Below are 26,000 nucleotides of genomic sequence, written 5' to 3'. Positions count from 1 at the left end.
CAAAAGACAAATTTCCTTGGAAAGCTTTGAAGCAGTTGCACCAGATTCTGAGTTTGGATTTTACCCTTTAATTGACTAGAAAAACTTAGGGAAACCCAGAAGTCTGTGATTAGGGAGCAGCTGGCAGAAAACTGATTGGGGCATGAAGTGTGTTAGATGCCTGCCCAAGGTGATGGCAGCAGCTCCATGGACCACCAGAGAGAACTTCATCAATTACAGGTGGCTTTCAAACCACACTTTGGGCATCATTCACATCAGCAAACTTTGATTAAGTAAGTGCATGTGTCTATACATCAGTTAAGTACAGATGTGATTTATTGACCAAAAGAGCAGCTGGGGAAAGCTGTGTCCAGCCAGATGCATTGTCCAGAGCATCTGGCCTCCATAAGGACTCAAACTTCCGGGCTCTCATACTCCCTTGATAATTCTGCATTATGTGAGAAGTTAACCACTCCTGTACAATCTAATTCTTCATATTTCTATGATTAGTTTGGATATGGACATAAATACAGATTCAGCCTTTGCTATTTGCCTGCATTTGGCTCTACTCAACACCACTTGCAGATTTTAAAGGAAAATATATAAAAGTCTAGGCTTTGGTCATTGCAGGAAGTCTTGGCTTGAAGGAGTTTCTCACCACCAGCAGTTTGGCTCAGTTCAGTGCCCTCTGGGAGGCTGCTCCATAGTTGAAGGTTTTTGCACTTTAGAAGACTCTGCCTCCTGTGAAGAAAGGGAAAATCCCAGCAGGGCTGCAGGTGTCACCCAGCTGGTGTAGAAACTAAAACCCACCTGCACTTGCAGTCATGGCAGAGCCTTGCCTCCAACACCACTGCTCCTGGAGTGCCTGCACTAAGCTGAAGTGCTCATGCCACAAAGGGGAGCACACTCAAGGCGTTTTGGTCATGTCAGCTTGTGAAGGTTTAAGCAGAGATGTGGGGGGTAGAAAGTGGGATCCTGTGTAGTTCAACTCTGAAGCAGGAAGTTTTGCAAGAGCTTTTCTGAGAGGTGCCCTGGGAGCAGAGGGGAAAAACTGTCTGAAAAAAAGGACTCTCACTCCAAAACAAGCTGTATCTGGCTTGCATGGGAAGGTTTTTTTCATTTCTAGGGATTGTAATGTAATGCACAGTGATACAGGGTTTTGTTACAGGAGGAGGGAGGAGAGCTGAAGAGTGTGATTATCACAAGGAGCCAGAACCAGAGGATTAAGCACATCCTCATTTTTTATAGCACCTTCCAAGTTGTGCACAATTCTGATCAGCTATATCCTGTTGGATCACACTTTGACATTGGAACCATAATGTTGGAAGGAAAACCTAGAAAAATGAATAATAAGTCATAGTTTTAATGAAAACCAAAGAGAGAGCTCTCCAACAGGATTAAATGAAAATCATGTCTGAGATAGAAGACAGCTTTTTAACCTCACTTCTGGCTTTTGCAAGATATCATTTATTTCCTTCCTCCTAGCCTGTTTGGAAGCAGCAACATGCTGAATTCATGTACCATTTGTAATGTGGAAGCAAAAGTAAAAGGTTTTGGTTTTTTTTTTTTGGGTTTTTTTTTGGGTTTTTTTTCTATTTCCAAACTCTAGTAAGGCAGGAAAAAAGGGCATTGCTTTGATTGTAATGTTTGAGTCTGGAATGATTGTTGCTATGGCACAGAGAAGGAAAACCACAAAACTCTGCCTGTTTGATGATATTATATGCCACTATATTGATATAGAGCATGGTAAGAAAACTGGGTGGTTTTAAAAGAAAATTTTTAATGCATTTTAATATGTAAGGATTCTGTATCATAATTACTTCCTGAATTTTAAATCAACATGAATTTCATTTCTATTTGTAAAGGTAACAATCTTTTAAGTTCTGGTTTGCAAGTGCGGCAATCCAGATGTGCATTCTTCTTTCTAAATGTAATTAGAACATAGAGCATCAGCACTTCCTAGGTCATTTAAACACTGCTTTTGGATGTTACACAAGGTAGCTCAATACATACTTACATAATATGAACTGTGATTTTCCCAGAAGAAGTTGGTCAGACACAGTTACCAAAGTCATTACCCACAGAGAGGCAGAGTGAGCACATTGGCTGTGTATGTTACTCTTTTCATAAGTGTCCCTCTCCCGTTCTTACTGAAGTCCTGGGGACCTGTGTGCTCCTACACGTGCAGCTGCTGCAGGCACTGACACAGAACAGCCCTTTGGATCACATATTTATATGCTTTTTCTTGGTTATTGGCACAGTGAGAGTTTTCATTAAAAGAAGTGGGGCAGGGTCATTTACTTGTCTTCCTAAAATCCATCTGGACTTTCTATTAGAAGAGGAACAAGTTACTTAAAGGCTAGCATTACACTGAGAAGTGAGTTTCTTTTTTTCTTCCTTTTCAGAAAAAGCGAGGAGTAAAATATCTCACATTTCATTTTATTGCAGGATATCTCAACGTGCTCTCTAATAACCGCTGGCGCGAGCGCTGGTGCAGAGTGAAGGACAATAAACTCATTTTCCACAAGGACAGGACAGACCTGAAGACACACATTGTTTCCATCCCACTCCGTGGCTGTGAAGTCATCCTGGGGCTGGATTCGAAGCATCCCCTGACCTTCCGCCTGCTCCGGAATGGGCAGGAGGTTGCTGTGCTTGAGGTACAGTGGCTGTGACTTTTAGCAGCTCCCACAAGGTGAATCAGAGAAGCACTTTCAGACAGCCTGTGTTTGTCCATTAAAAAAAAAAAAAAGAAATCTTCAGAATAATACTATTGCAGAGCTGAACAATAAATGTTGGAAGGAGGAAAGAAGTAGTAAATGATGCAAACAAAGAAAGAACTGAGATTAAATGTAGTTCAGAAATCTTCTCAGTAAAATACTTTTTTCTGCACTGACCTCCCCTTGACGTGGTGCTAGAATATCCCTGCTCCTTCTCTAGGCATACTTTTATATCAGGATTATAATTACTTAGGGTAAATAACTTGGCAATAATTAAATAATGGATCACTGTTGATGAGAGCTCTAAAACTCCTAACTTTCTTTTGTTGCTATGTATGGGAACTCCTTTTGTTTAGTCTGTGTCTGTATTAATACAGTTATGCATTTCAGAAAATGCAGTGTGCCATCAGCCTGGTGTATCTCCTGACTCTCCTCACATATACACACCTATGTCTGTGTTAGGTGGGTCAGGCTTTCTATAGGGGCTTTATTCATCATCTTGTAAAACCTAAAATAAGAAGACATTTAAAGACAAGTATAATGAGCAGGAGGCAACCTTCTACTTTCGTGGCAGGACAGGGACTTTGACTACTTTGGGTTTCTGACTACACATCAAGTCTCCTGTCCTTGCAACCAGGCCTGTTATATGACAGCAGTTCAGAGAATTTGAAAATAGAAAACAGCTCAAGGAACTGTGAAAAGCAACGAAATATGTAAAAATAAGAAATTTAGAAACCACTATATTTGTTAAGGAAAAATTATTGCCTTTCCCCTGTTACTTCTATCCAATATTTGTTTTGCTAGTGTTTAACTTCTGAATTGGTGACTTGAAGCAAAATATAAAAAAAAACTTCAATTATTTTAATAGTATTAATGCTTTTACTTGTGTATCAGGAAGATGAATGCTATCATTTAGACAAATGTAGCAAAATTTTTCAAAAAGTAACATTAAAATCTCTTCACTATTTTGTTCCCTCTTCCCTTTTGTTTCTGGTTAACAGTAACACTTTCTTCTCAGGAGTCTTGCTGTCCAAAAATCCTCCAGCCTAACATAAGAAAATAATTATGTTAAAGCTTTCAGTATTCTGAAGTCTAAAATAAGCATTACTTGAATCTAAATCCACTGGCCTTAAATGATCATTTTTTCGTCTTTTTAGTGGATTGCCCACTTTGTATTACATCATAAATGATGAGCACATAGCTTAGTTAAAGTGCCCTCCTTCTAGCAAAGCCGATTTAATATGAAATCCTGGGGTTTTTAAGAGTTCAGCAGAATGAAACCAGAGCCTCTCATACCATGTGGTAGCAATTTGTCAGCCGAGAAGAATGTGCATTTTGCAATCATGCTCAGCCCAGTGGCAGAGCCAAGACCTGACCTGTGTTCTTGCCCTCTCCTCACAGGCCTCCTCCTCAGAAGACATGGGCAGATGGATTGGAATTCTGCTGGCAGAAACGGGGTCTTCAACAGACCCTGGAGCTCTGCACTATGACTACATCGACGTGGAAATGACGGCAAGCGTGATCCAGGCTGCCAAGCAGACCTTCTGGTGAGAGCGTTCCCAGTGCTGCTCCCAGGGCTCTGGGAATGCACAGCCGTGTGTTAGCTCCACTGCCAGCACTGCTTATCAAAATCCACCTCCCCCCTTGCCACGTACTGAACTCCTGAAGTGGCTCAGCATTGCAGCACGTTAGATGTGTTTATGATTATTCTGTTGGAATCCTGCTAAGTTCTGTAAAAGATGCAAGGTGGTATGCAACTTTACTCAAATCTTTACTGATTTTTTTTCAGTAGGTCCCCTTATCAAATGCTGTATTTTAATCTTCTATTTTACCTAAAGTCTTAGAGCTGTTCCTGAAAGAGAACAAATATTCTGAAATATGCAGCTACGTAATTCACATTTATTGGCTGTATTTGCTGTACATACAGGGAAATATACAGCATATTATTGATCAATATATGCTGCACACTCGCAGTATATAGCAAATTTAAATCTTGGACAGTCACATAATCAGTGTTTCCTTCTCAAGTTCTTTCTGATTAATTAAAAACTTTATCAAATCCACCCAGTTCCATTAATTTCTGGGGTTCAGTATAGGAGGTGGAAATTGAGAAAGTGCCTAGAGAGTGCAGCATGGAAACTGTTTAAATTGCAAATCAATAGAGTGGCTTTGCCATTACTGATCATATGCTAAAAGGAGAAAGGCATACTTAACAGATACAGTGATTTACATGTTCAAATCATTTGAGGCACTAAAGCAGTCCTTGGTGGGAAAACCCATCATTTTTCCTTGGCTAGATGAGGTTTTTATAAACAGGAGTGAAGAAACAGTGGGGACAGGGGGATGCCCTGCTGGAGTTGTTCCCTGTGGTCAGGAAGTGGGTGGCCTGAGAAGACAGCTGGCAAAAGCATCATCCCTCATCCTACTGCAAGATGACACTCCCCAGACTAATTTGGAATTTGTGTGACTTAATACATTAGAGAATCACACCCCATCTGCCCATCATGACTTTGAACAGACAGAAAATGAAGGGGGAAAAAAAAAGGAAAAAAGTTTTGGAGTTTTCCAAAAGATGATCCTATTGCCATTAGCAAGCTTCCAAGAGAATTTAACGAGGGAAAATGCCCAGCTTCAATGAGAGTCCAGTTTCTGATGGAAATCAAAGTGACTCAGTGTTAACACAAGCCCAGTTTTGTGGAAACCAGATAATTTTGATAGAATTAAAATGCTTTTAGCATTCAGACTTACGTTAATATTTGTTTAGAAGTTAATAGGGCCCAAAAAGTTTCTCCTTTGTTGACATGTATTTTTGCTTCAGTCAGCATCTAGCAATAACCACATTTAAGAGAAATAGTATGGTAACCTTTTCCCCCTGAATTCTGCATGGCTTTCCTTTTCTGTACAAATGTGGTACTAATTGGAGCCAAGTGAAAAAACATATGCAACTAGACCACATGTTAGAAAGCAATGTCAAACAACTTGCAAAATAGCAGAATTTCCCTTTTAAGAATTAATTAAAATTCATTGGGTGTCTTAAAGAGCCTGTGAGGGCTTGCTGATAAGCAATAGAGTAGCTGTCTGCTGATTTTCAACTACTGCTAGAAAATGAGGAGAAATTACAATGGTACTTAAATGTTAATGAACTACTACATTTGCCCTTTATAGAATGAATATCAGTATTCCAAATTAAAGGAAGTTATCATTAAAGCCTAGTTTATCACTCAGTCACTTTAGATTATTGGTTATTCACTTATTAAGACTGATGCTTTGCAAAACTATCAGCTCCTCATTAACAGTCCCATCAATTTCCTTCACCTAAGTCATTAGGTATGGAGGAAAAGCTAAGGAAACTTGCTTCCAGGCAAATTTCTCCATTTTCCTTCTAGCAGTTTCTGAATACAATTAACTTGCATGGACGCACCTGAAAACATGATTAATGAGGATTATTGAAATAATGATTATGAATTGTTTGCAATTACTGAGATAAATCCTGCCTTCCTTTGGTGGTGGAAATAGTTCCTACAAGTGCATCAGATGCCACTAATGAATATCCCAGTTTTCAGACATGGTTATTGTATATTGCTGTAATTGAAGCCTCTTAAATAGAAAGAAATAGAGCAACAACTCCAAACTCAATTCTTCACACCAACCAGAAACATTTGTGTAATGCTCTTCCTCAAGAACAGTAAACAAATGCAGCCCTCTAATAATGTCTAACGAGGTATGAGTTATGATAAGGTTAAAAACATTTTTATCATGGGCTTTTCCTGGGCTTTTTGCTGTCTGTTTGCTTGAAGTAAGAAAAGCTTCTGTCTAATGTTTTTTCCATCCCCACACTGCCCTGAAGGGTTCACATGGAGCTGGGCAGGTTCATCCCTCCTGTGAGCCCAGGGTTCCCGTGGCTCAGGTGAGCCCCAGTTCTCCCTCTGAATGAGAAACTCAACAGACTCCGTGTTATTCCAGAGCCAAAAGAAAGCAACTGTTGAAACCACAGCATTCCTGAGCTCCTGCCAGCACCACAGAAGACCCTCTCTGCTTTAGCAGTGCTTTATCATATTTTATGAATGTCAGCACAGACTCTGAATAGTTCCATTGTTTGGGATGGAAAACATTGTTTTCCCATTTATGTACACCTGAAACTGTAGGAATGGAATTATTTTGGATCTCACTCTATACCTTATGCAATTCTAGCAGTTGCTACAAAGGAAGACTCACCCTTGGAGTCATTATTAAGCAACAGTGTTGATTGGAATAGGCTAAGGGGAAAAAATTAAAATATATTATATAAATGTATATCCCTTTTGAAGTTTCCAGAGGACTCAGGTCCACCATGTGTAACAGATCAAGAACGAGCAAATATAGAGTATTTGCATGTAAAATTACCCATAGAAGGTTGGGGAGCATAGTGCAATAGCCAGCCAAAAGTCCTGATACAGAAAAGAAGAATTCCCAGGTTTTGAGGAAGTAATTATTCAGGAAATTTTTATAGATATGTTAACTTGGATTTCATCGAAATTATGTGGGGTTTTTTTGAATTTTTGCTGGATTTTATTCTTAGTTCTCTTATTTCCTAAGTTTGCAGCCCCTTGGGCATGCATGCACACAGAAACACCTGCTTCTCCCCAGTGCAGACAACAAGGGAACGTTTCTGGGACCCTGTCAGGCTGGTGTGTAACAGAGACCAGCAGGTTCCTATGTAAACATGCCACTGAGCAATTACAGCTGTTGCCCTCCTGGCCTTCACACAGCCATATCCCCACTGCAAGAATGGAGAACAGGAACATATGTTGTGTTGCTGGCTGTAGCAGCAACGTGTGAGTAGCGAAGAAAGAAAAAACCACCCTGCGGAAAGTGAGAAGCTGCGTGCTTCCGGGCTGCACAACCAGGCACAGGGAATTTACCACTGTATCATCACTTAGGCTTAGGTTTGAGTGCTGGTTCTTATTATTTTCTCTTTGCATTGTTCAGTTTCATGAACAGGCGGGTGATATCTACGAGCCCGTACCGGGGGAGCGCTGCCAACGGCTACGCCTGCCCCAGCGGGATGGCGCTCCATTACGATGATGTTCCCTGCATCAACGGATCGGTAAGAGCTCAGCCTGCACACAGCAAATGCTTTGCATGTGTTCATTGCCATGTGGACATCTGAAAATTGTATTATCTAAAGATCCTCACTGGGCAGTTTCCAGATGAACTCGTGTTTTTTTTTGATTGGGGGTTGCAGACTCCTCTCACACCTATAGAATATAAGGGCATGGGACATATTGTTTACATTAAGCTGCTTGTGAGCCAATGTGCATTTAGAAAGCAGTTGCCTGTTGATGATTTGTTGCCAAGTCCTTAAATACAATACTCACTAGAGGAGGTATTTTTTTAGATCAGACTGGAAAGGGCAAAATTAAGGACTCAGTTACACCAGGCACTTTTTGATGTCTGTTGAAAAAAAACACCAACACCCAAACACTTCTCAGTCTCTGCGGCTGCATTCCTGAGGATTGCAGGTGCTGCTTGTCCCAAAGGAGAACCACAGTGGTCACTTCCATCTTCATAAATTGCAGAGCTGATCATAGGCAGATGTGTAAGAGGATTTAACATCTAGTGGATGCTCACCAATAGCAATATGGGGTCCTCAGGAAGGTTGAAGGTTTGCAGGGAAGCTACAGCCTATGTCAGCTCTTAATTTGAGCTGTTGAATTGAGGCCCCACTAAGGGCGAACTCAAGAGAAATTAATAGTTTCAAAGTGCGAAATTAACTGGACATTCAGTCCTCCAATATGACAGTAATGTCCAAAAGATGTTAGAAATCCCCTCTTGGGAACAGTGCATGATCACTTGTGTGGGGAGCAGTCTTTGAGTAGTTCTTGGATGTGCTCATGCCTTTGTTTGAGTAGTGTACTGCCATGGCCAGGATGGGTTAAGGAAGGTTATTTAGCAGTCAGGTTGGTTTCTTTTAAGGTTAATCAGATGAATCCTGGAGTACTGTTGTTGAGATTTCCATTTTTCTAAAAATTAACAAAAAAAGGAACTATTTTAGTTCTTGTAGCTCAGAATAATAAATCTCCATCAAATAAAATGTGCTACATACCAGCAGCTGATATTCATGGGAAAGACATGTACCCTGAAGAAATTAAAAAAAACAAGCTAGAAAAAACTTGGCTTCTGATAACTGCTAGGCTGTATTACTTTTAACAACTCAAGTACCAGATGTAATCCCATGGACTCATCTGTGTAAAACTGAGCATCCCCCTGCTAACACAGTCTGCCTCTGCCCCCTGGGTGATGAAGGCATAGTCAGGGTGCTAGGTTTGCTTGCACTCAGGGCTGAGGCTGTGAGCCATGGAATGCAATGCTTGCTTTCCACACAATGTCCTCCCCCCACTTTCTAAATAGTGTCAGTAGTAAGGGTGTATGCTCGCTAAGCACTGAGGGCTTGCTGGAGTCCAAAGCATCACTAATGTTTTAATTTCACTTAGGAGGTTCTGCATGGTGCATTGTTCACTAACTGCTGAGGTGTATGTGTTGCAGTGGGAACCAGAAGATGGCTTTCCTTCTTCTCGTAGCAGGAACATTGGAGAAGAAATGCTTTATGATAACGCAGGCCTGTACGATAACTTGCCGTCTCCAAAAATCTTTGCGCGCTATCCGCCAGCTGACAGGAAAGCCAATAGGTTATCTGCTGACAAACTCTCCTCTAACCATTACAAACACCCTGTCTCATCCAATCTGTCTTCTGCTCAGTCTGTCACTAATACCTCTGCTGTGGGGAGGGGATCTGGCTCGCAGGTACTGTACTGTTTAATACTTAACAAAGCTTTTTATTTGTTCTGTTTATCTGGTTGTTATCTGAAGGGACTCTTAGAGTCCCTTAGTGTTAGCACTGAAGTGCCTGGAGTTTAGTTATGAGCCCACTGCAAATGAAGCAGATTTGCAAAGGTGTAAATTCCAATGTGGAAGTAGTGGTACTTGGGAAAGGCTTTGCCAGCATGTTCTTGATGATTTACAGATGGTGAATAATAAGGAAAAAATCAATGTGACCTTCTACACTTAACCTGAATGCATGTCTAGCTACCTTTTGGCTCCTCAGGCAGAGATGTCTTAGAAAAAAAAAACAAAAAAGATAGGTGACATGTGACCTGTCTGTGACAGCAAATTTGGCTCTTTAGAATTGTACTGATCTATATACCATGTATACTATGGTTAAATATTTTGTGAATATGCATATATATCATAACTTGATGTTATATATTCAGTAAATTATGTTGTATATATTCATATACACCATCTTTTTATTACTGCCTGTTATTTTCTTCCCCATAAAAAAAAAAAGCCTTTGTCTCTGCTGCTTTCTGAGGGTGGCTGCAGGCTTTTGTACATCAAACATGAACCTACAGAGCAAATGAAGTCCTGTGAGCTCAGCCTTGTAGCAGATGGGCACAACCCAGCAGGGGAGCAGAGCAAGCCTTGCTCACAGCCCTTAGCTGGTCTCTTGAAAGGTGGCCATTGGCTTAAACCAAAGTATCACAGTGTGAATGTATCAGAGTGATGAGTGGTTTTCAATCTAATCTGACATGGAACAGTTAAGATAAATGTTTTCCTTGTATAAGGTACTTATCATACTGTGTGTTAACTCACTTAACCCTTAAAAACTTCATATTGGAATATTGGAATCCAGTGCAGTTGCAGAATTGGAGGTGGACATGAGCAATAAATTACTGCAGCAGCAAGCTTCTCAGTGCACTCCCAATTTAGTCCTCACAAACAGAGCATGGCACACATGTGCTTGGCTGGAGCATCCTCCAGGGAGACACTATGACTAGTCAGGACAGGGTTATCTTTCCAGAGTTCAGTTCATTTCTGTGAGTCCTCTAAATGGAAATCCCTTTAACATGAGATGCTCTGTTCCTGGTAATCTTGTGAGCCTGTCTGGCCATTACGAGAGGGTTTTTTTAAGTAAGAAAAGCTTTTAAGTAGCAGCTAGAAGTTGTATAAGGGGAAAATGATATCTTAACTCCTATCACTTAAAAACATGTAATAATCATATTGTTTCAAAAAAAAATCCACAAGGATGGCAAGGTCATATAGTAAATATGAAATAACGTTGAATTTTTTGTGTGGCAAACCCTAGTAGGTTTTACTGTGTGAAATTAACTCTGAAAAACTTGTGTTTCAAAAGTCTTTACTGTAAAAAATTTTTCAAAGGTACATGTTTTTCTGCCTTGCAGTGGCTTTCTGAATACTGTAAATGCCAGGGTTCTAAATGCCTTGGAAACCATGATGCCACCAGAACCAGGGAGTTCATCCTTTGTTATCCTGTGATTGCTGGCACGGCTCCAGCTGAGCAGGCAGCTCCCAGAGGCATCTCTGGAGGAAGCGCCGTCTCCAGCTCAATCAATGTGCTCTATTAAGGCTCTCTGATGTAGCAAGCACCTTTCTGTCACGCTCTGCCCTTGATGAAAGGGTGAAAGTAATGGCCAGTGGCATGGGAATAGCTGGAGCCCATTTGTACTTTTGTTTTCAAACAGTTTAAAGGCAAGAAGCCTCCTGTGACTGCTAATGGGATCACCGGAAAAGCGAGGACTTTAAACAGCCAGCCCAAGAAATCCGAGACGGTTTCCTGTGTGAAGCGCACGGCATCCAGTAAGTGTCTGTCCTCACTGCTGCTCACTGGGCAGTCAGGAGGGTGCCAAGAAGGGCTCTCCTCTTAGCAGACAAGGTACAGAACCAGTGTGGTTTTGTGAGCTGAGAGGCTGAGGAGGAGGAGATGCCAAGACTGAACAGGACATACTTTGGTGACTTAATTCCAGCCACGCCACACAAGAAAAGGCTGCCTGTCATATTGGGAGAATGATAAATATGAAATGTGGACCTGTGGCTGCTGCAAAGTCATGAGGACATCAGGGAAAAAAGAAGGATAATGATTCCTCATTTGCAGCAGAGAGGAATTCTTTCTTCCTGTTGGAAAAGGAGGATGAGGAGCTGGTATAGATGTAAGAACACTGTGTTGCTCTTAAGTGGACTTACTAATGAAGTCTTATTTAAGAAACCATGGATTTAATGGCAACAAGAGAAATTGGTGTTGGACTTTTGGACAAAAGTAAATAGCTTCTAACTGACTAAAACTGGCTCAACAATTCTTTGTCAGGAATGATTTCCTCTCATAGAGTGTGCCTTCAGATATGTGACAGACAAAGTGATCTCTTAGCTGACCTATCTTCTTTTAGTCTGCAACTGGAGCAGAGCTATAGAGGGAGCTGTGATATGAATCAGATCACAAATATATGTGAGCCACGAAATGAAAGCATTTGTATGGGAAATTAAAAAAGAAAAAGAAAGCTGCCAAGCATCAAAGAACTGTGAACATCTTTGTATTCTCTTATGTAAGGTGAGAAAAGATGTGCACTTGAAGTAGGAATAAAAGTCAGGCAAAAGGCCAAGCAGGTGGTTTTTCCTCTGACCCTTTCAATTAGAAACGAAGGGTTCTTAGCTAGAGAGGAGCCACCTTTCCGTCTTCTGAGCTACAGAGAAAGGCAAGGCCATTTTTCAAAACCAGTGTGCTATAAAGTAACTGGTATTTCTCATTTTCCTCATGTAAATATAAAGAACAAACTCTATCCCAGATCATTGTTGTAGCTGTGCTGCAGAACTTGGCAGAAATCATGGACCTTGAGAAAGAGCCAGTGGAAGAGGAAGGCCAAACCTTTTCCTCAAACCATAGAATTATAGAATGGTTTGGGTTGGAAGGGAGCCTTGAAGATCATCCAGTTGCAACACCCCTGCCGTGGGGAGCCGTGGCTTGCTTCATGTCATGTTTAGTCTCAGGGACCAGTTCAGGGTTGTGCTGTTAATTTAAACCCTAATTAACTACAATCTGATACATGCAGATGCAGAGCAGTACAAATACGGCAAGAATCGTGTGGAGGCAGATGCAAAGAAGTTACAAAGCAAAGAGGAGGAGCTGCTGAAGAAAAAAGAAGCCCTTCGGAACAGGCTGGCCCAGCTCCGGAAAGAAAGGAAAGATCTGCGTGCTGCCATTGAAGTCAATGCTGGTAGGAGGTGCTTTTTTGGGCTGAATTCTCACCTGAGAATTAGGCTTAGCTATCCAAACACCTTTGTATTCTGTGCTGAATGTCACCCTAAACAAAGTTAGGTTTCAATGCTGAGCAATGCTCTGTAATGTCTATATTTGCTTTCTATATAGATACAAAATGTATAAGATAAAAATACATATGTGTAAGTGTACATCGTTATTTTTATATATGCATGTGTATTTGTACACATACCTAAGGAATTACAGTGGTGAGAACTTCAGATAAGAGGAACATGGGAATAAGTTTTTTGTCACTAGCTAATTATATTTTCATGATACAGAAAAATAAAACAATACTGATTTGAAACCAGACTAGATATCTAAGAATGTCACTTGATAGAAGGCATTTGATTTATGGTACTAAACTTTTTACATTAAAAAAGTGTTTTATGTAAAGGACCTAATTATTTTTTTCAGGTCACTGATACGTAGAGAGCTTGTTTCCTTACTTTTTAGAAAGAAAATAATTTCTCCAAGTGTCACTTTAACATTATTATTACTGAAATAATAAAATTGCTGTGAATGGCAGGCAGGAAGACCCAAGTGATTCTTGAAGACAAGTTAAAGAAGCTGGAAGAGGAATGTAAGCAGAAGGAGGCTGAACGTGTAAATCTGGAGCTGGAACTGACTGAGGTGAAGGAGAGCCTTAAGAAAGCCTTGGCTGGTGGCATCACACTGGGCTTGGCTATTGAGCCCAAATCAGGAACATCAAGTCCACAGGTATGCACAGCCATTGAACATGCAAATCCCAGTACCATGGGCTGGGAGTGCTCAGCCTTCCCAGCTCCAGCAAAAATGAGTAGGAACTGAGAGTTGGATAATGGTTTTTTAAGCCTGAGAAATTAAGAGCAGAATTAAATGCCTTTCTGTGTTATTTGCATTTCCTGCAGCAGGAGGGGACAGGTAGACATGGGAATCACAGGCAGGATATGTTAGGATAATGTGCAGAAAGCCAACACCTTGTCCTCAGTGGTTGTATAAGTGCAGGAACCAAGACATTGCTCCAGCCCAGCGAGATTTAAATGCACCAAGTCATCATGCAGTGATGAAGAACTGCTTGTGCTGTTCCCCTGTCAGTTGTGTCACACTCTGCAAGGGCTGCAGCCATCACAGAAAGATCAGAGGGATACATCAATTCCTCTGGATTATCCATAGTTGTTTAATCAGACCCATAGTCCTTTAACAGAAAAGAAACTTCAATTTTCATCACAGAACACACATGTACATTGTTTTGTTTCTTTTGTTCTAATCTTCTTTTCATCATCATTATTATGAATATAGTTTCTTTAAAGAAGAGTTCTGCAGTTCTGAATATAAAGTAGAAAGTATTGCACGTGTGACTACTTGGAGGAAACTCAATATAGGCTTTTCACTCTTTATTAGTCTCCAATTTTCAAGCACCGAACGTTGGAAAACTCTCCCATCTCCAGCTGTGATACCAGTGATACTGAGTGCTCCATCCCTGTGAACAGTGCAGCAGCTCTGAAGAGACCTCCCTCAACAAACAACTCTCCATGTCGAGGCCATGTCCTTCGAAAAGCAAAGGTGAGAGCACTGGTGTCTTAATTGTCTTCTTCTCTGCTTTTTCATACTTTCTTACAAAGTCTTATTTAGCCTTAAGAAGAGAATATGTAAATTATTCATATTACTACATAAATACTGCTGATTTGGGGAACCTTCTGCAGAAGAGTTGGTAAGTAAGTTTGGGAGACAGATTTGACTGTACTCTGATTCCATGTTTTTCTCTGTTGCTTTTTAGATTTGATTTGCAAAGTAAGTAGTCTGTGGTGTAGACAGTCCATGTGTCCACTACTCTGTGTAGCAGAGAAGTGGTTAAAAGAGCACTGTTACAATAAGTGATTAGAAATGGCACAAGATTGAGTCTGACCTTTTCCAGCCATTGCAAGAACATTATAATTAATGACAATGTGCAAGTATCTGCTCAATGTACATTTAAAATAAAAGTTGAATGACTTCAATTTTGTCTTGCAAGTACCAGGCTGAAATTTGCTGTCCTCTTGTATTGTTAAAGTTTTCTAATTTTTGTGGTTTAGTTTAAATGGGATTTGTATGACCATTCTTCTGGGCTAAATTTGCTGGCAGCATAAACATGTGGGCAACACATAACCAAGGGTGGCAGTAATAGTGCTGGGCCCAAGCTTTTGTTTATTTAGTAGTTCACTGCCAGTTGTAATTATAAACAGCAATAATCATAAACACTTGTTGTTCTTGAAAGCTATTTCCAATTTCTTCAAGTGACTTTTGTTACACGTATTCATCGATTATATACATTTCCAGTGTCTGAGCATAAGCCTGGAACCTAAATGTAGTAGATACTGAAAAATAAGCATCTCAAAAAATTATTTTATTATTAAATTATTATAATAGAATTATTTTTCCTGATACACCATTTGTGACAGCTTTCTCACTCTTCTTCTACCCCCTTTGCATGGACATCAACTGCTTTTTCCTGCCAGTTAGCCTGATTCATTTAAATCCAACTAAGAATAATTACACTCAGCATAATAGGTCTCAGTTCTAATTAACTTTGAAGTCTGCAGCTTGTGTTTCAAATCTGAGGAAGGATTTATATGCTCTAAAGCTTATCTGTGTTTTCCAATTATAGCCTAATTTGTGCCATAACGATATCATCTCTAACTGTACACTTTGTCTTAGATTTGGATGGTAGCTCAGCAATACTCAGGGAGTGTGGTCTAGCAGAGCACAGTGCTTGCAAATGGGAGCATGGATTTGTGCTGGACAGGCACACTAAATCCAGACATCTAATCGTTACAGCTGGAGAAACCAGAGCATTATAAAAACCTAAACATTTTTGGTGTAAAGAATACCTTCCTGTAGTACATTTTTTATGCTCAGCACATACCATACAGGAAAAGCCCTGCTGTGTTTGGTGTCGGTGTGCTTTGGATGGCACCATAAGTTGGTCAAGCTTTTTGGCAGAGGAATCTTGGATATAGGATTAGTCTAATCGAAAAGGGTATGGAGCAACTAAGCATATTTTTCCCATGCTGGGAAAAATAACTCAAAGTATCCAATTCAGCTTGAATAGCTTTTTCCCTAAAACCTCATGCACTAAATATTAAGAGTGAAATTTTGCTGAATTAGATAGTGCAACCCAATCTGTTCCCAGCCCATTGGCAGCCACAGCTGCCATCAGGTGCACATCTGCAGCACGCCCCACACTCAGGGGTCACTGTACGTGTGCGGGGGTGGAATTTGGCTCTCAATTCTTTTGGCCTTTTGCAGCTGCTAGTGAGCCCAGGCCTTGTAGATGTGGTCAGGAAAGGGTGTCACACATGAGTATCCCAGAGCAGGACTTGGCTCTCCAGGCATGGATGTCAGTGCAGTTTGTGGGAGTGAAACTGATCCCAGCATCTCCAGCAGCTGGCACCTCTCCCGATGCTATGAGGGAGTTGTATAAATGTTCAAAATATCAGAATATGGTTTTTACCCCTGGTGTGTATTTGAATGCACTGAATGCCCCCCTTCTTGGCCTTTTCCTTGCATTGTGTCACAGCCAGCCTGGTGTCACAGCATGCTCACCAGGCAGCAGCTGCTGCTCCCTGTGCCTCTGTGCCCTGCACAGCTGGGACAGCGAGTTTGGAAACTCTGCCACCAAAAGCTTTCTCCTCTCAGATGCACTAACATTAGAAGGAGATACAGAGAGAAGCAGTAAGACAGATCTAGTGTTAAGAAAGAGCAGCGATTTGGGGATTGGCTGTGCAGGACGCACATTATATATACACATACATACGCATACATACATTTGAATTTTTAAACTTTACTTTTTTACAAGTGTCTTTAAATTTTTTTTAGAAAGTAATTATGCATATTTTTAAGAAGCCAGAAGGCATTTTAATTGCAATTTTGTCTAATCTGTACTTGGCTAGAAATGGAAACTCCAATTAAAATACGGAAAATAATATTCTGCGTCAGTAGTCCTAGAGAAGTAAAAAGATTCAAAAATCCTTGCTGTACAGCAATTATTTAAACATTTCACATATTCATTTAAATATCAAATTAGTTTCTAAAGCCAAATTGTTATGTGCAGCAAGAAAACTGAAATTAGTACTTCTGATTTGTTTTTGAAACTACTGGGCTGGTGAATGTCGGCATCTTACATCTTGCTTGTGTTCAAGGACTGGAGAAGAAAAGGATCTGTCCCAGTTTCCCAGCTCCCAGTCAGGCTGTCAGTGTTGACTGAGACATTCTTTCCTTAGTGTGAGCCTGCAGGAGCAGTGGAAAGAAACAAAAAGTTCCTTTTGCACCTGCAAAAGAAGCTTCTGCTTTCAAGCCTTATTTAACACTTCAAAGAAAATCTCCTCCCAGTTGCTTAGCCAAGGATTTCCTTTAAGCTTTGGTAGCATATCTATAGAGAACACAGATTTAATAGAGTTTTTAAAGTAATCTAATTTCTACCAGTACTGTGTTTTAACTTTAGAATTACCATAATTTGAAGAATAAAACTGAATATTTAAAATACATTGAATTTTAGTAAAAGCACCATTTAAATTTTAAAAAAACCAAACAGGAGTTTAGAAACAAAGTAAATTATTGTCTAATGTTAAACCCAAGGATTTTTTTTTTCTTACACTGCTAAAGCAGCCATCAACTGTGACCTTTACTGTTATTTTACGACAGCTGAAGAGGTGTCATGGTCATACAGCTGTTGTAAGAGCCAAACTAATGCTCTTACTGCTTTCAGCAGCAGGAACAGCTATTTACGTGCATAAGTAATGGATTTCAATCAGTGCTCTTAAATGTTGTGGAATGAGTGTTAAATTCAGGAATTCAGGTTGGAAGCCAAGTCAGCAGGCTGCCTGCAGAGTGTCTCTCTCTGGTGGGTCAGAGAGGAATCTGCAGCGCCCAGTGCCTGGCGAGGAGCAGCTGGGGGGTTCCTCCAAGGGGATTGCTGGAGCCAGAGGCCACCTCCTGTGGATCTTCAGTAGTTCCTGAGGCTGTAAGGGTGGGATTCAAGGAGGGGTGCAGTGTGGATGTCCTGAGGTGAGCCCATCCTGCTTCAGCCCTTCTGCTGCTGTGTGCTGTTAGGAGATGCTGTAGGTGACATTTGACAGCCACAAGTTTTACTGACCTGGGGGCTCAGCTGTGGCAACCTCATGATTTTCACTTATGTGGCAGAAGAAATGGCAATACCTTGCTCTGAGACAAATGACCAAAAGCATTATAGATTACATGTTTTGCTGTGGATGGTGTCCCTGCCCTCAGCTAACAGGTGAGGAAACTGAGGCACAGAAAGTCAAAATTTCTTTAATTTGCCAGGCAATAGCTCAGTTTGGATTATCTATAAGGGAAACAAATGCAATGCAAACTGACTTGTTTCTCTTAACCCTGTTTGTTAGTCTCTCTGCTAAGTTGCTCTTTTTAGTCATAAATTTATGTGTTTGCCATGAGTCTTACTTATAATAAAAAAAATTGAAGAGCAGTAAAGCAATCACTTGGTGTCAGCTCTGAGAGATATTGAGGGCTTCCTGCTGTCTTACAGCAGTCATTTAGAGAGCCTTGTGTGCTTAGATCAGCCTCTCCCTTACTCAGGGAGAGCTGAGTGCTTTACACCAGCTGTGGGGTGTCAGTTGCTCCAGAAGTCCCCTCTGCAGAATACAAACATGGCTTATTTGCACTGCACTAGGAAATATGTTGCTGTATGTAGTTGTGGAAGGGTGGATGCTGTGCAATCAGACTATCAGAATATACTTGTTAGCATTCCCTTACTAATTTTTGGGCTGAATCCAGCAAAGTTAATGAAAAAACCGTTATTGACCCCAGTTGTGGCTCAGCAGATACAATGACATCAGTGAAATATCCTGATTGTTATAACATTTTCTGTATTTTTTTCCCCTTTCCAGGAATGGGAGATGAAAAATGGAACATAAACGTAACAAAGCCACTCACTTTCCATAAAGGCCTTACCTACTACAGACCAAGACATAGGCTGCAAAGGACTCACCTGGAAGGTCACATCAAGTGATAAAACATGAGAAGTTTTATAACTCTGTTAAGTTAATGGTAGCTTGGCGCTAATTTGCCTGTATTCCCTCTACTGTATTGCTGTGTAACTACGTGTGCCCCTTTTTATTAGCTGTAACTCCTTGTTTCCAACTTCACTGGTAGAGAAAATGAAAACCAAAAAAAAACCCCAACCATAGGAACTAAAAAGGAGCATAAAGTCACAGTTGAAAGTTTACTTTGCTGAAGCAGCAAGGAACCAGCAGTGTTAATCATAGTGCATCAGACGGCTGGACCACTGCTGAAGACTGGTGGGAAATCCTGACTCCTGCAGGTTAAAACTGCCTTTGGAACTCTGCCACAGAGCAGGTCTAACTCATCAGCAGAGGCTTTGCTGGTGGCTGCTCACATGGCAAAACAAAGCTGAAGAAATGTGCTTGCAGAAGCAGCAGTGCCTGCTCAGCCCAGCAGCTCTGCAGGGCCACAAGGACTCATTGGTGAAGCATTTTTGGATACTTTTCAGACAGATGCTTTTGTCATGGGGAGATTAAAAGCTGCCAAACTTCGAGACAGATGCGTTTTTGTACGTTCTCTTTATTGCTGTTCTGAAGCACCAGTCATTTTCAAAGGTCATGTTCTTGAACTATGACTTGTTCCTGATTTTTTTAAAAGGCAAACAGGTATTTTTAGATACTGCTTCTTTTCTATACATTTTAAAGAATAAAAAGAATTGAACTTAGTCCTCAACAGATAACGGCAACTCAGAATGACTTATGCAGTCAGTCTTGTTTTGTTTTTTATAATATAGTATTGTTAAACTTGAGGTATAGAACACTGCTGTACTTAGTTTCCTTTGTCTGTTTTCAGACCTCAGCTATTATTTTTTGAGGAGGATGGACTGAAAAGGTAATAATTTTCAGATTCTTTTATAAACAGTTTAACAAATAATTGGGAATTTTCTCAAACAGGGGTCCATTTCTGATTACTAGGAAATAGCATGTTGCATTTTAGTCTGTAAAATTACAAGAATCTCTTTGTCTCTTATCCATGTCATTCCTGAGAAATTACATGCAGTAAATTGCCACTGAAGCCCTTCAAAATCTCAATATTGGTTTTAAAAAATCAGAAGGGGGATGGGGGGAGAATGTATAAATCAGATGGCTTCTTTTAAGTTTTCTCTTTTGTTTTTTTTAGGCCTTTGGAGAGCTTTCAATCATACTCTCAAGATTTTTTTCCTCCTCAACTGTGAGGAGTAGAAAATTAATTTTAAAAATTACCTCAAAATATGAGTAGTGTTTTAATCACAGATGTTAGGGCTGGAGTCTTGATAATTAGTTAAGACTGCAATTAAAATCACAGAAGTTGGCAAGACAGCAGTTATCAAGGATCCCATCCCTTCGTGGCCAAGCCTGCAGATTATCTCTTACCTTTAGGAATGGGCGTGTGCAGCTCCTGGGGGTGCACTGGGATTCTCAGCTGAGCTGGATTCCAGAGGGCCTCCTGCAGGAGCTTGTGGGATTTGAAGGCACAGATCTGTCAGAAAGACCTGACAGCTGCCAGGAGATGGGGCTGTGTCCTGTTCCCAAATGCGTTTAGGGCCAGGGACCCCACTGACCTTAGCAGTGTAGAAATGGAGCCCAGCATGAGAAGAGGCTCTTTGCTTCCTGGTACAAAGGGCCACAGGAATGCAGATACAGTAGGAAAGCAAGTGTCAGTGTGGTTTTCATTGAAAACACAATTTTTTAATATTAGTTTAGGTCACTTACTTATTAACTCTCTAACTTGAGGGCACATTCTGTACTGTGTGACTATGGACTAAACAGCATCAAATTCCCATAAATAATAGCAGAAACAAATTTGAAGCAAAAGTAAGTTCATTTAGGCTTTTTATTTCAAATTAAGTTATTTATTTGTATATTTCAATAAATATTTAATTTATATCTGTACATATTTATAATGCAAATTAGGCTTCTAGTCAAGGTTAGCAGTGATGTAACAGTTGCCTTTAAGAAGTGGTCCCACATGAAGTAATGCAGAGTAGTCAAAAGCCAGATCACTTGTCTTGTTTACCCAATATTGGCATTGTCTCTTTCCACCCCCTTATCCAATGATAAAAAAAAAAAAAAAGGAAAAAAAATTCCTTGGCAAGGACAGGTTTTAATCTATGCCTGAGGTGGATGTGTGTCAGTCTCTGCCCAGGTAAATGGGAATTGTGTGGTGCAGCCCTCCTTCAGCTCTGCTGTAGGTGCAGGTCTCCCGCAGCACCTGTAGCAGCCTGAGCCCCTGTAGTGCCTGCAGCACAGGGGCTGCCCCCTGATCTGAACATCTTCCACTCTTCCTCCAGCAGAGGCTCCACAAAGCCACCACCACTTCAGTCTGTTCTGTGTAACAGCCAAGGTTCTGAAAGGAAGAAAACCAAAAAACTTGGGAAATAACCTCTCTGTAGACCACTCCCAGTGCTGTGAAATGGACTCTGTTGCCTTGAATAGCACTATTGCTGCACAATTTTTTATAAAGAGCAACAGAACTTGTATTTTTCACTGTTTTTAGATGCCAGGATCACCAGGCAAACTCAGCCATAGAGCAGCATGACTTTTGTTTTAAAAGAAAACTCTCGGATTTTGAACCATTTCTATGTCTTCTAAGAAAATGTTACACTTATGCTTCCTCACCAAATGCCTGTTACTGTACCAGGTGCTTTTTTTAAATTGTTTGTTTTGTTTGGTTTTTTTTTCAAATGGGTGATGCTTTTTTTTTTATAAAAAACCCAGATCATAACTTTGGGGGATCAAGGGCCTTTTTTTAATGAGATGATTGTGGCAATTTGATTTTTCAAATGGAGAATATTAATTTAGTATCAAGTTTTGTTAGACACTTTCAAATTAATTGGCCTAGGGTGTATGTTGTATGATAATGTTCTCATATTAAGAATGTAATTATTTCCTTATTGTATTTTTTAAAAAACAAAATCATATTTAAAAAAAAAATCTCTGTGAAAAAAAGCATGATAGAAACATGAAAAAAAGGTTTTGTTTTATTTTTGTTATTGGATATGTTGGCAGTGCCCATTACAATTGTCTGTAAATATAGCCTTTCTACTGTATTTCTCAGTGTATTTAAGTTTTTTCTGACACACATTCATGGACACTTCTGTTAAAAAAAAAAAAAGAACAAAAGTCCAAAATAGACCCACCTTCAAATGTGTGTCTTAGTAGCTTCAACTAACTTTATGCCTTTCTAGTTTATTCTTCAGAAAGTCTTGCAAAGTGTGAAAAAAGACTGGCACCTGGTAGGTGCGACAGATCCGAGACCATTATTAATAAAGTTATCTGTCAAAAAAAGGATTTGCAGTGTTGTTTCTTGGTGTTTGTCAGTTCCAGAAGGACCCTAAGGTGCTGAGATGGCACCTTAGCAGCTCTCCCACAACAGAGACTCAGCTGAGAACCATTCTCCCGTGCCAGTCATTGAAAAATGTTTGGACGTTATCATGAGTATTTTTTGGCAGCAGTTGTGTCCCCATTTAACTGAGCAGTGACCTCCTGCAACTTGAATGCAGCCCAAGGACTCTCTTGGCAATGGAAATGTGGAATTTGATGTATTTAGAGCTCATAGCAGCACTTCTGCTTGCCTGTTGCATCTGCACCAATTTGCTTAGATGTCAATGCCACTGGTAAATTATGCAATATGTAAAACATTAAAAATTACCTCTAAGACATGAAAGTGGATTAAAATTAAACTGAGCTGATTACCAGGCTACTTAAAGATGAATGTAGCAATTTCTTATAGATGACTGACAGATGAGATTGAGAAGTGTAAAGCTGTAATTACTCCTTGCTGCTTTTCTTAGATTTTGCTCTTGCTCCTGTTACACCACAATTATTACCAAATTTATAAAGTAGAAAGCTTAAGTAGAATATACATTTCATTTTCCCAAACTGAGGGAAGCAATATTCTGAAGTAGCTAATTGGGGTTTTTTCTGTAGTTACAGCCTCCAATATCATAATGGAGTTTTAATAGGTAGGTCCATGTACTGCAAAATAACAATAAAATACAAAAAAAAAAAGAAAGAAAAAAAGAAAACAAACCAAAATTAACCTAAAAATGCAACAGGAAAAACAAAAACAAAAAAACCTGCCATAATCCTTATGGTCTAAAATGCAGCAAGTATCTCTAGTCTCTGTCTGATTCACAAGACTTGCAGAAGCAAATGGCAAAAGAAAGGAAACCACCTGCATTGCTGGTGTCTCAATCATCTGCATTTGTACCTATACAACATTATCCAAATGGCTCTGACTGCCATAAATAGATAAACTCTATGGGAGATAGTACAAGGAGCACAGCAATCCCTCCAGACAAGGAAAAATCCTTGTCATATTACAATGAAGTTCAAGGGAAAAACAAAGATAAGGTCATCCCAGTGTGAAAAAAAATGACTTTGAGAAGGGGACTGTGTTAACAGGTTATAAACATGGGGAAACAAAATAGTACCTGCCAATAGTCCCTGCCACTAACAGTACAAACACTGAGGGTATCTAAATCAATGATCAGGTTCAAAAGAACTGCCCAATTCAGCTACAGAACTTGTCACAGAATTTTATTGATGCTAAAAGCTTATATGGGTCCATAAACAATAAACAAAATTCTTGGCAGAAAGGAATTACTTAAAACTGTCAAACACAAAGCTCCCTGCTTCAAAACAGAAAAGTCCAGCTCCAGGGGGCTGGAAGTGTGTTCTGTTTATGTGTCCTTGTGTGCTTCCCCCTGCTCTCCTGACATATTACTGCTGATAAATGAAGCTGTTTTCTTCCACAGAAAAATGCTTTTTTTTTACACCAGCAGTTACAAAAACATTCCCTTCTATACAGCCACGTATCTTATTCTTTTCAATTTGACTTCTAAAGCAAGAACCTGTCTTTTCAGATCAAGGTAATGCAAAATTATTCCTTCACAATTTAGATAACAAAAAAAAAAATCTTATCAAGGGTATTCCTCATCAGTAATCTGATTACAAGGGAATAATTTTCCTGTTAGATTTTGCAGAACCAGCAGAGTTGCAGTTACATGGTCCTGAGCTGAACATAAGTTTAATTCCTGGTTTAACTACTAATTTTTAAATAGACTGTTAATTGCTCTCACTAAATTATTCCTTAGAATTTTTACTTCTTTAGCCTGGTTTTGGCATGTACTGCTGATTTTGAACTTTGTTTTGAAATCAGCTTTTGGTATGGTACTGTAATGGCAGGAATGGATCCTTTTATCACTTTCAAAATACACTGCACAACATTTGTACTATTTTGCTTCAGCTTTTGAAAGCCATGAGGTTTTCAAAAAGAAATGTTTCAAATGTACTGTACCAGAGTACAGTACATTTTCTCCACAGCAGCTGGACCCATAAGAAAGCAAAACGTCTTTCAAGGCATAAATCACAAAAAAAAAAAAAAAAAATTGAAAAGAAATCAGTGTCTTAATGGAAAAGAGGAAAAAATATTGCCTGTTGTTTATGCCTCAAAAGTTTTATTAGAGAGACATGACTTATGATGATGTTGAAATCAGTTAAGCTTCAAAATAGTGTAGCAATTAATATGACTTTGATGATGATAGCAAAGGAAACAGAAGTGAAGCAATTATTCTTTTCTTTCCACAGAAATCAGTTTCTGAAGTAAAGCAGCCCTTCAGGTTAGATATTAGCAAATTTTATTTGGTGTCTCATTTGTGGGAACAGCTTGGCTGTGTCTGTTCTCACTCCTGACCTTCCAAATCAGGAGCTTTTCTTGGAAAGAACTATTTGCAACATCATTAAAAGTAACTTTATAATTTCTTTGAGTTTTGCTTTTATTTATATCAGCGCACTACATTTGGAAAATGAGATGTCATTTGAGATTCAACAGTCTGCTTTTGTAGAGATGATACACTGCAGTTAAAGTCTCAGCTAGCCACAGGATAGGATTAGAGAACCTAAAATGACAAATTGCAGTGTTCCCTAGCTGGGCTGCACAAGCAGGGGAAGCTCAAGCTTCATTCCTGCATCCAGCCCCACATTTAGCATGGTGTGCCACGGGGAAGGGTCAGACTGCCCACACCACAGGGCTCCTCCAGCTGCCAGCTCCTCCAGCAGGCACCCTGGGGAAGTGCTCAGCTAGGGCAGACTGAGAAAATTCAGTTTCATCTCGTCTGAATTATTTTTCTTTTTAATTATCCATCTTTAGATCCCTCAAAATATATCCACTCTGTGAATAAATAATCCATTTGTGGTCCTATTAAAACTTCATTGCAGTCTATAAAATTTGTATGGCTAATTTAAAAATCACTAGATAATAATTCATGGTGCTGCTTTATCCCAGTATGAGCTTTAATAAGACTTCACATTGCACGTCCACAACAATTAGCAACATCTCTGTTTTTCCCTGTTGTGGGCAACAGGCAGTGAAAAGAAACATCAAGTGTTTATTCTACCAGTGTCAGACTTTCCCTGGGAAGGCACCAAGCTACACAGCAGCAACCACCTCTCAGCAAACCATAAACTCTATTCCAGCCTGAAAATATGAGCTGCACCAAAAGCAGCTCATCTCTAAACTTTGAAGCAGGAAGGAATGCCCAGTCTGTAGGGATGGAAGGCATTTTCTGACTTCAGCAATTCAATTTCTGACCTTCAGCAAAGACAGAAAGCACTTGCCAGGACCATAGGAGAAAACCTTTAGGACATTAAGGCCAATACTTTATAAAAATATACTATATAATTTTGCATTTCATTTCCAAAGACTGTAAGCAGAGTGAAATAAATATCATATGTAGAAGCTGGGCATGTCCAGTGGGCATAATTCTGAGGATTTTGGTTTTGCTAGCTTTGTATATGATTGAATATAGTTTGTAGCTCAGTTTTATTTTGAGTCAAGGCCTGATCCTTACACACAGCTACATCCAGCTTAAGGGCTAAGTTTGACTTGCAGACCCCTCAATTTTGCAAAGAGAATGCAGCTTCTACAGCACAGGCAACTCCTTAGGAAAAGAGTGGGGTAAAGGAAGGGCAATTAATAAAAAGAAAAGAAGAGATTGGAATAAAGGCACGGGAAGGGCAGAACACACATGCCTCTGTTCTGTGGATGGCGCTCTATCACAGGGAGATGAATTCTTTAGCAGGACAGAAATACCCAGCCTGTGTTGCAGTGGCTGGCAGAACAGCCCTGCATGGCTTCTGTCTCACCACAGGATGTCACCCTCCACCAGCTAC

At 40.0% G+C, this 26,000-nt stretch overlaps 1 protein-coding gene across 2 annotated transcripts in view; it reads left to right on the top strand.

Annotated features, from left to right (window-relative positions):
• Positions 1-22,115, top strand: part of AFAP1 (actin filament associated protein 1) — a 111,164-nt gene extending 89,049 nt beyond the window's left edge. The window contains exons 10-18 of one of the 2 annotated variants that reach the window (XM_066548662.1): positions 2,428-2,639; positions 4,101-4,246; positions 7,668-7,785; positions 9,225-9,482; positions 11,222-11,336; positions 12,581-12,745; positions 13,316-13,506; positions 14,170-14,331; positions 18,672-22,115. In XM_066548662.1, the coding sequence (XP_066404759.1) occupies positions 2,428-2,639; positions 4,101-4,246; positions 7,668-7,785; positions 9,225-9,482; positions 11,222-11,336; positions 12,581-12,745; positions 13,316-13,506; positions 14,170-14,331; positions 18,672-18,698 (1,394 nt within the window). In that variant the 3' untranslated portion in view covers positions 18,699-22,115. The remainder of the gene's footprint in view (positions 1-2,427; positions 2,640-4,100; positions 4,247-7,667; positions 7,786-9,224; positions 9,483-11,221; positions 11,337-12,580; positions 12,746-13,315; positions 13,507-14,169; positions 14,332-18,671) is intronic. The other variant, XM_066548663.1, reaches the window with a different exon arrangement.
• Positions 22,116-26,000: the final 3,885 nt, after the last annotated feature.

The sequence above is a fragment of the Molothrus aeneus genome, chromosome 4 (assembly GCF_037042795.1).
Source record: "Molothrus aeneus isolate 106 chromosome 4, BPBGC_Maene_1.0, whole genome shotgun sequence".
Taxonomy (NCBI): Eukaryota; Metazoa; Chordata; class Aves; order Passeriformes; family Icteridae; genus Molothrus; species Molothrus aeneus.
This window is presented reverse-complemented; position numbering and strand designations above follow the sequence as displayed.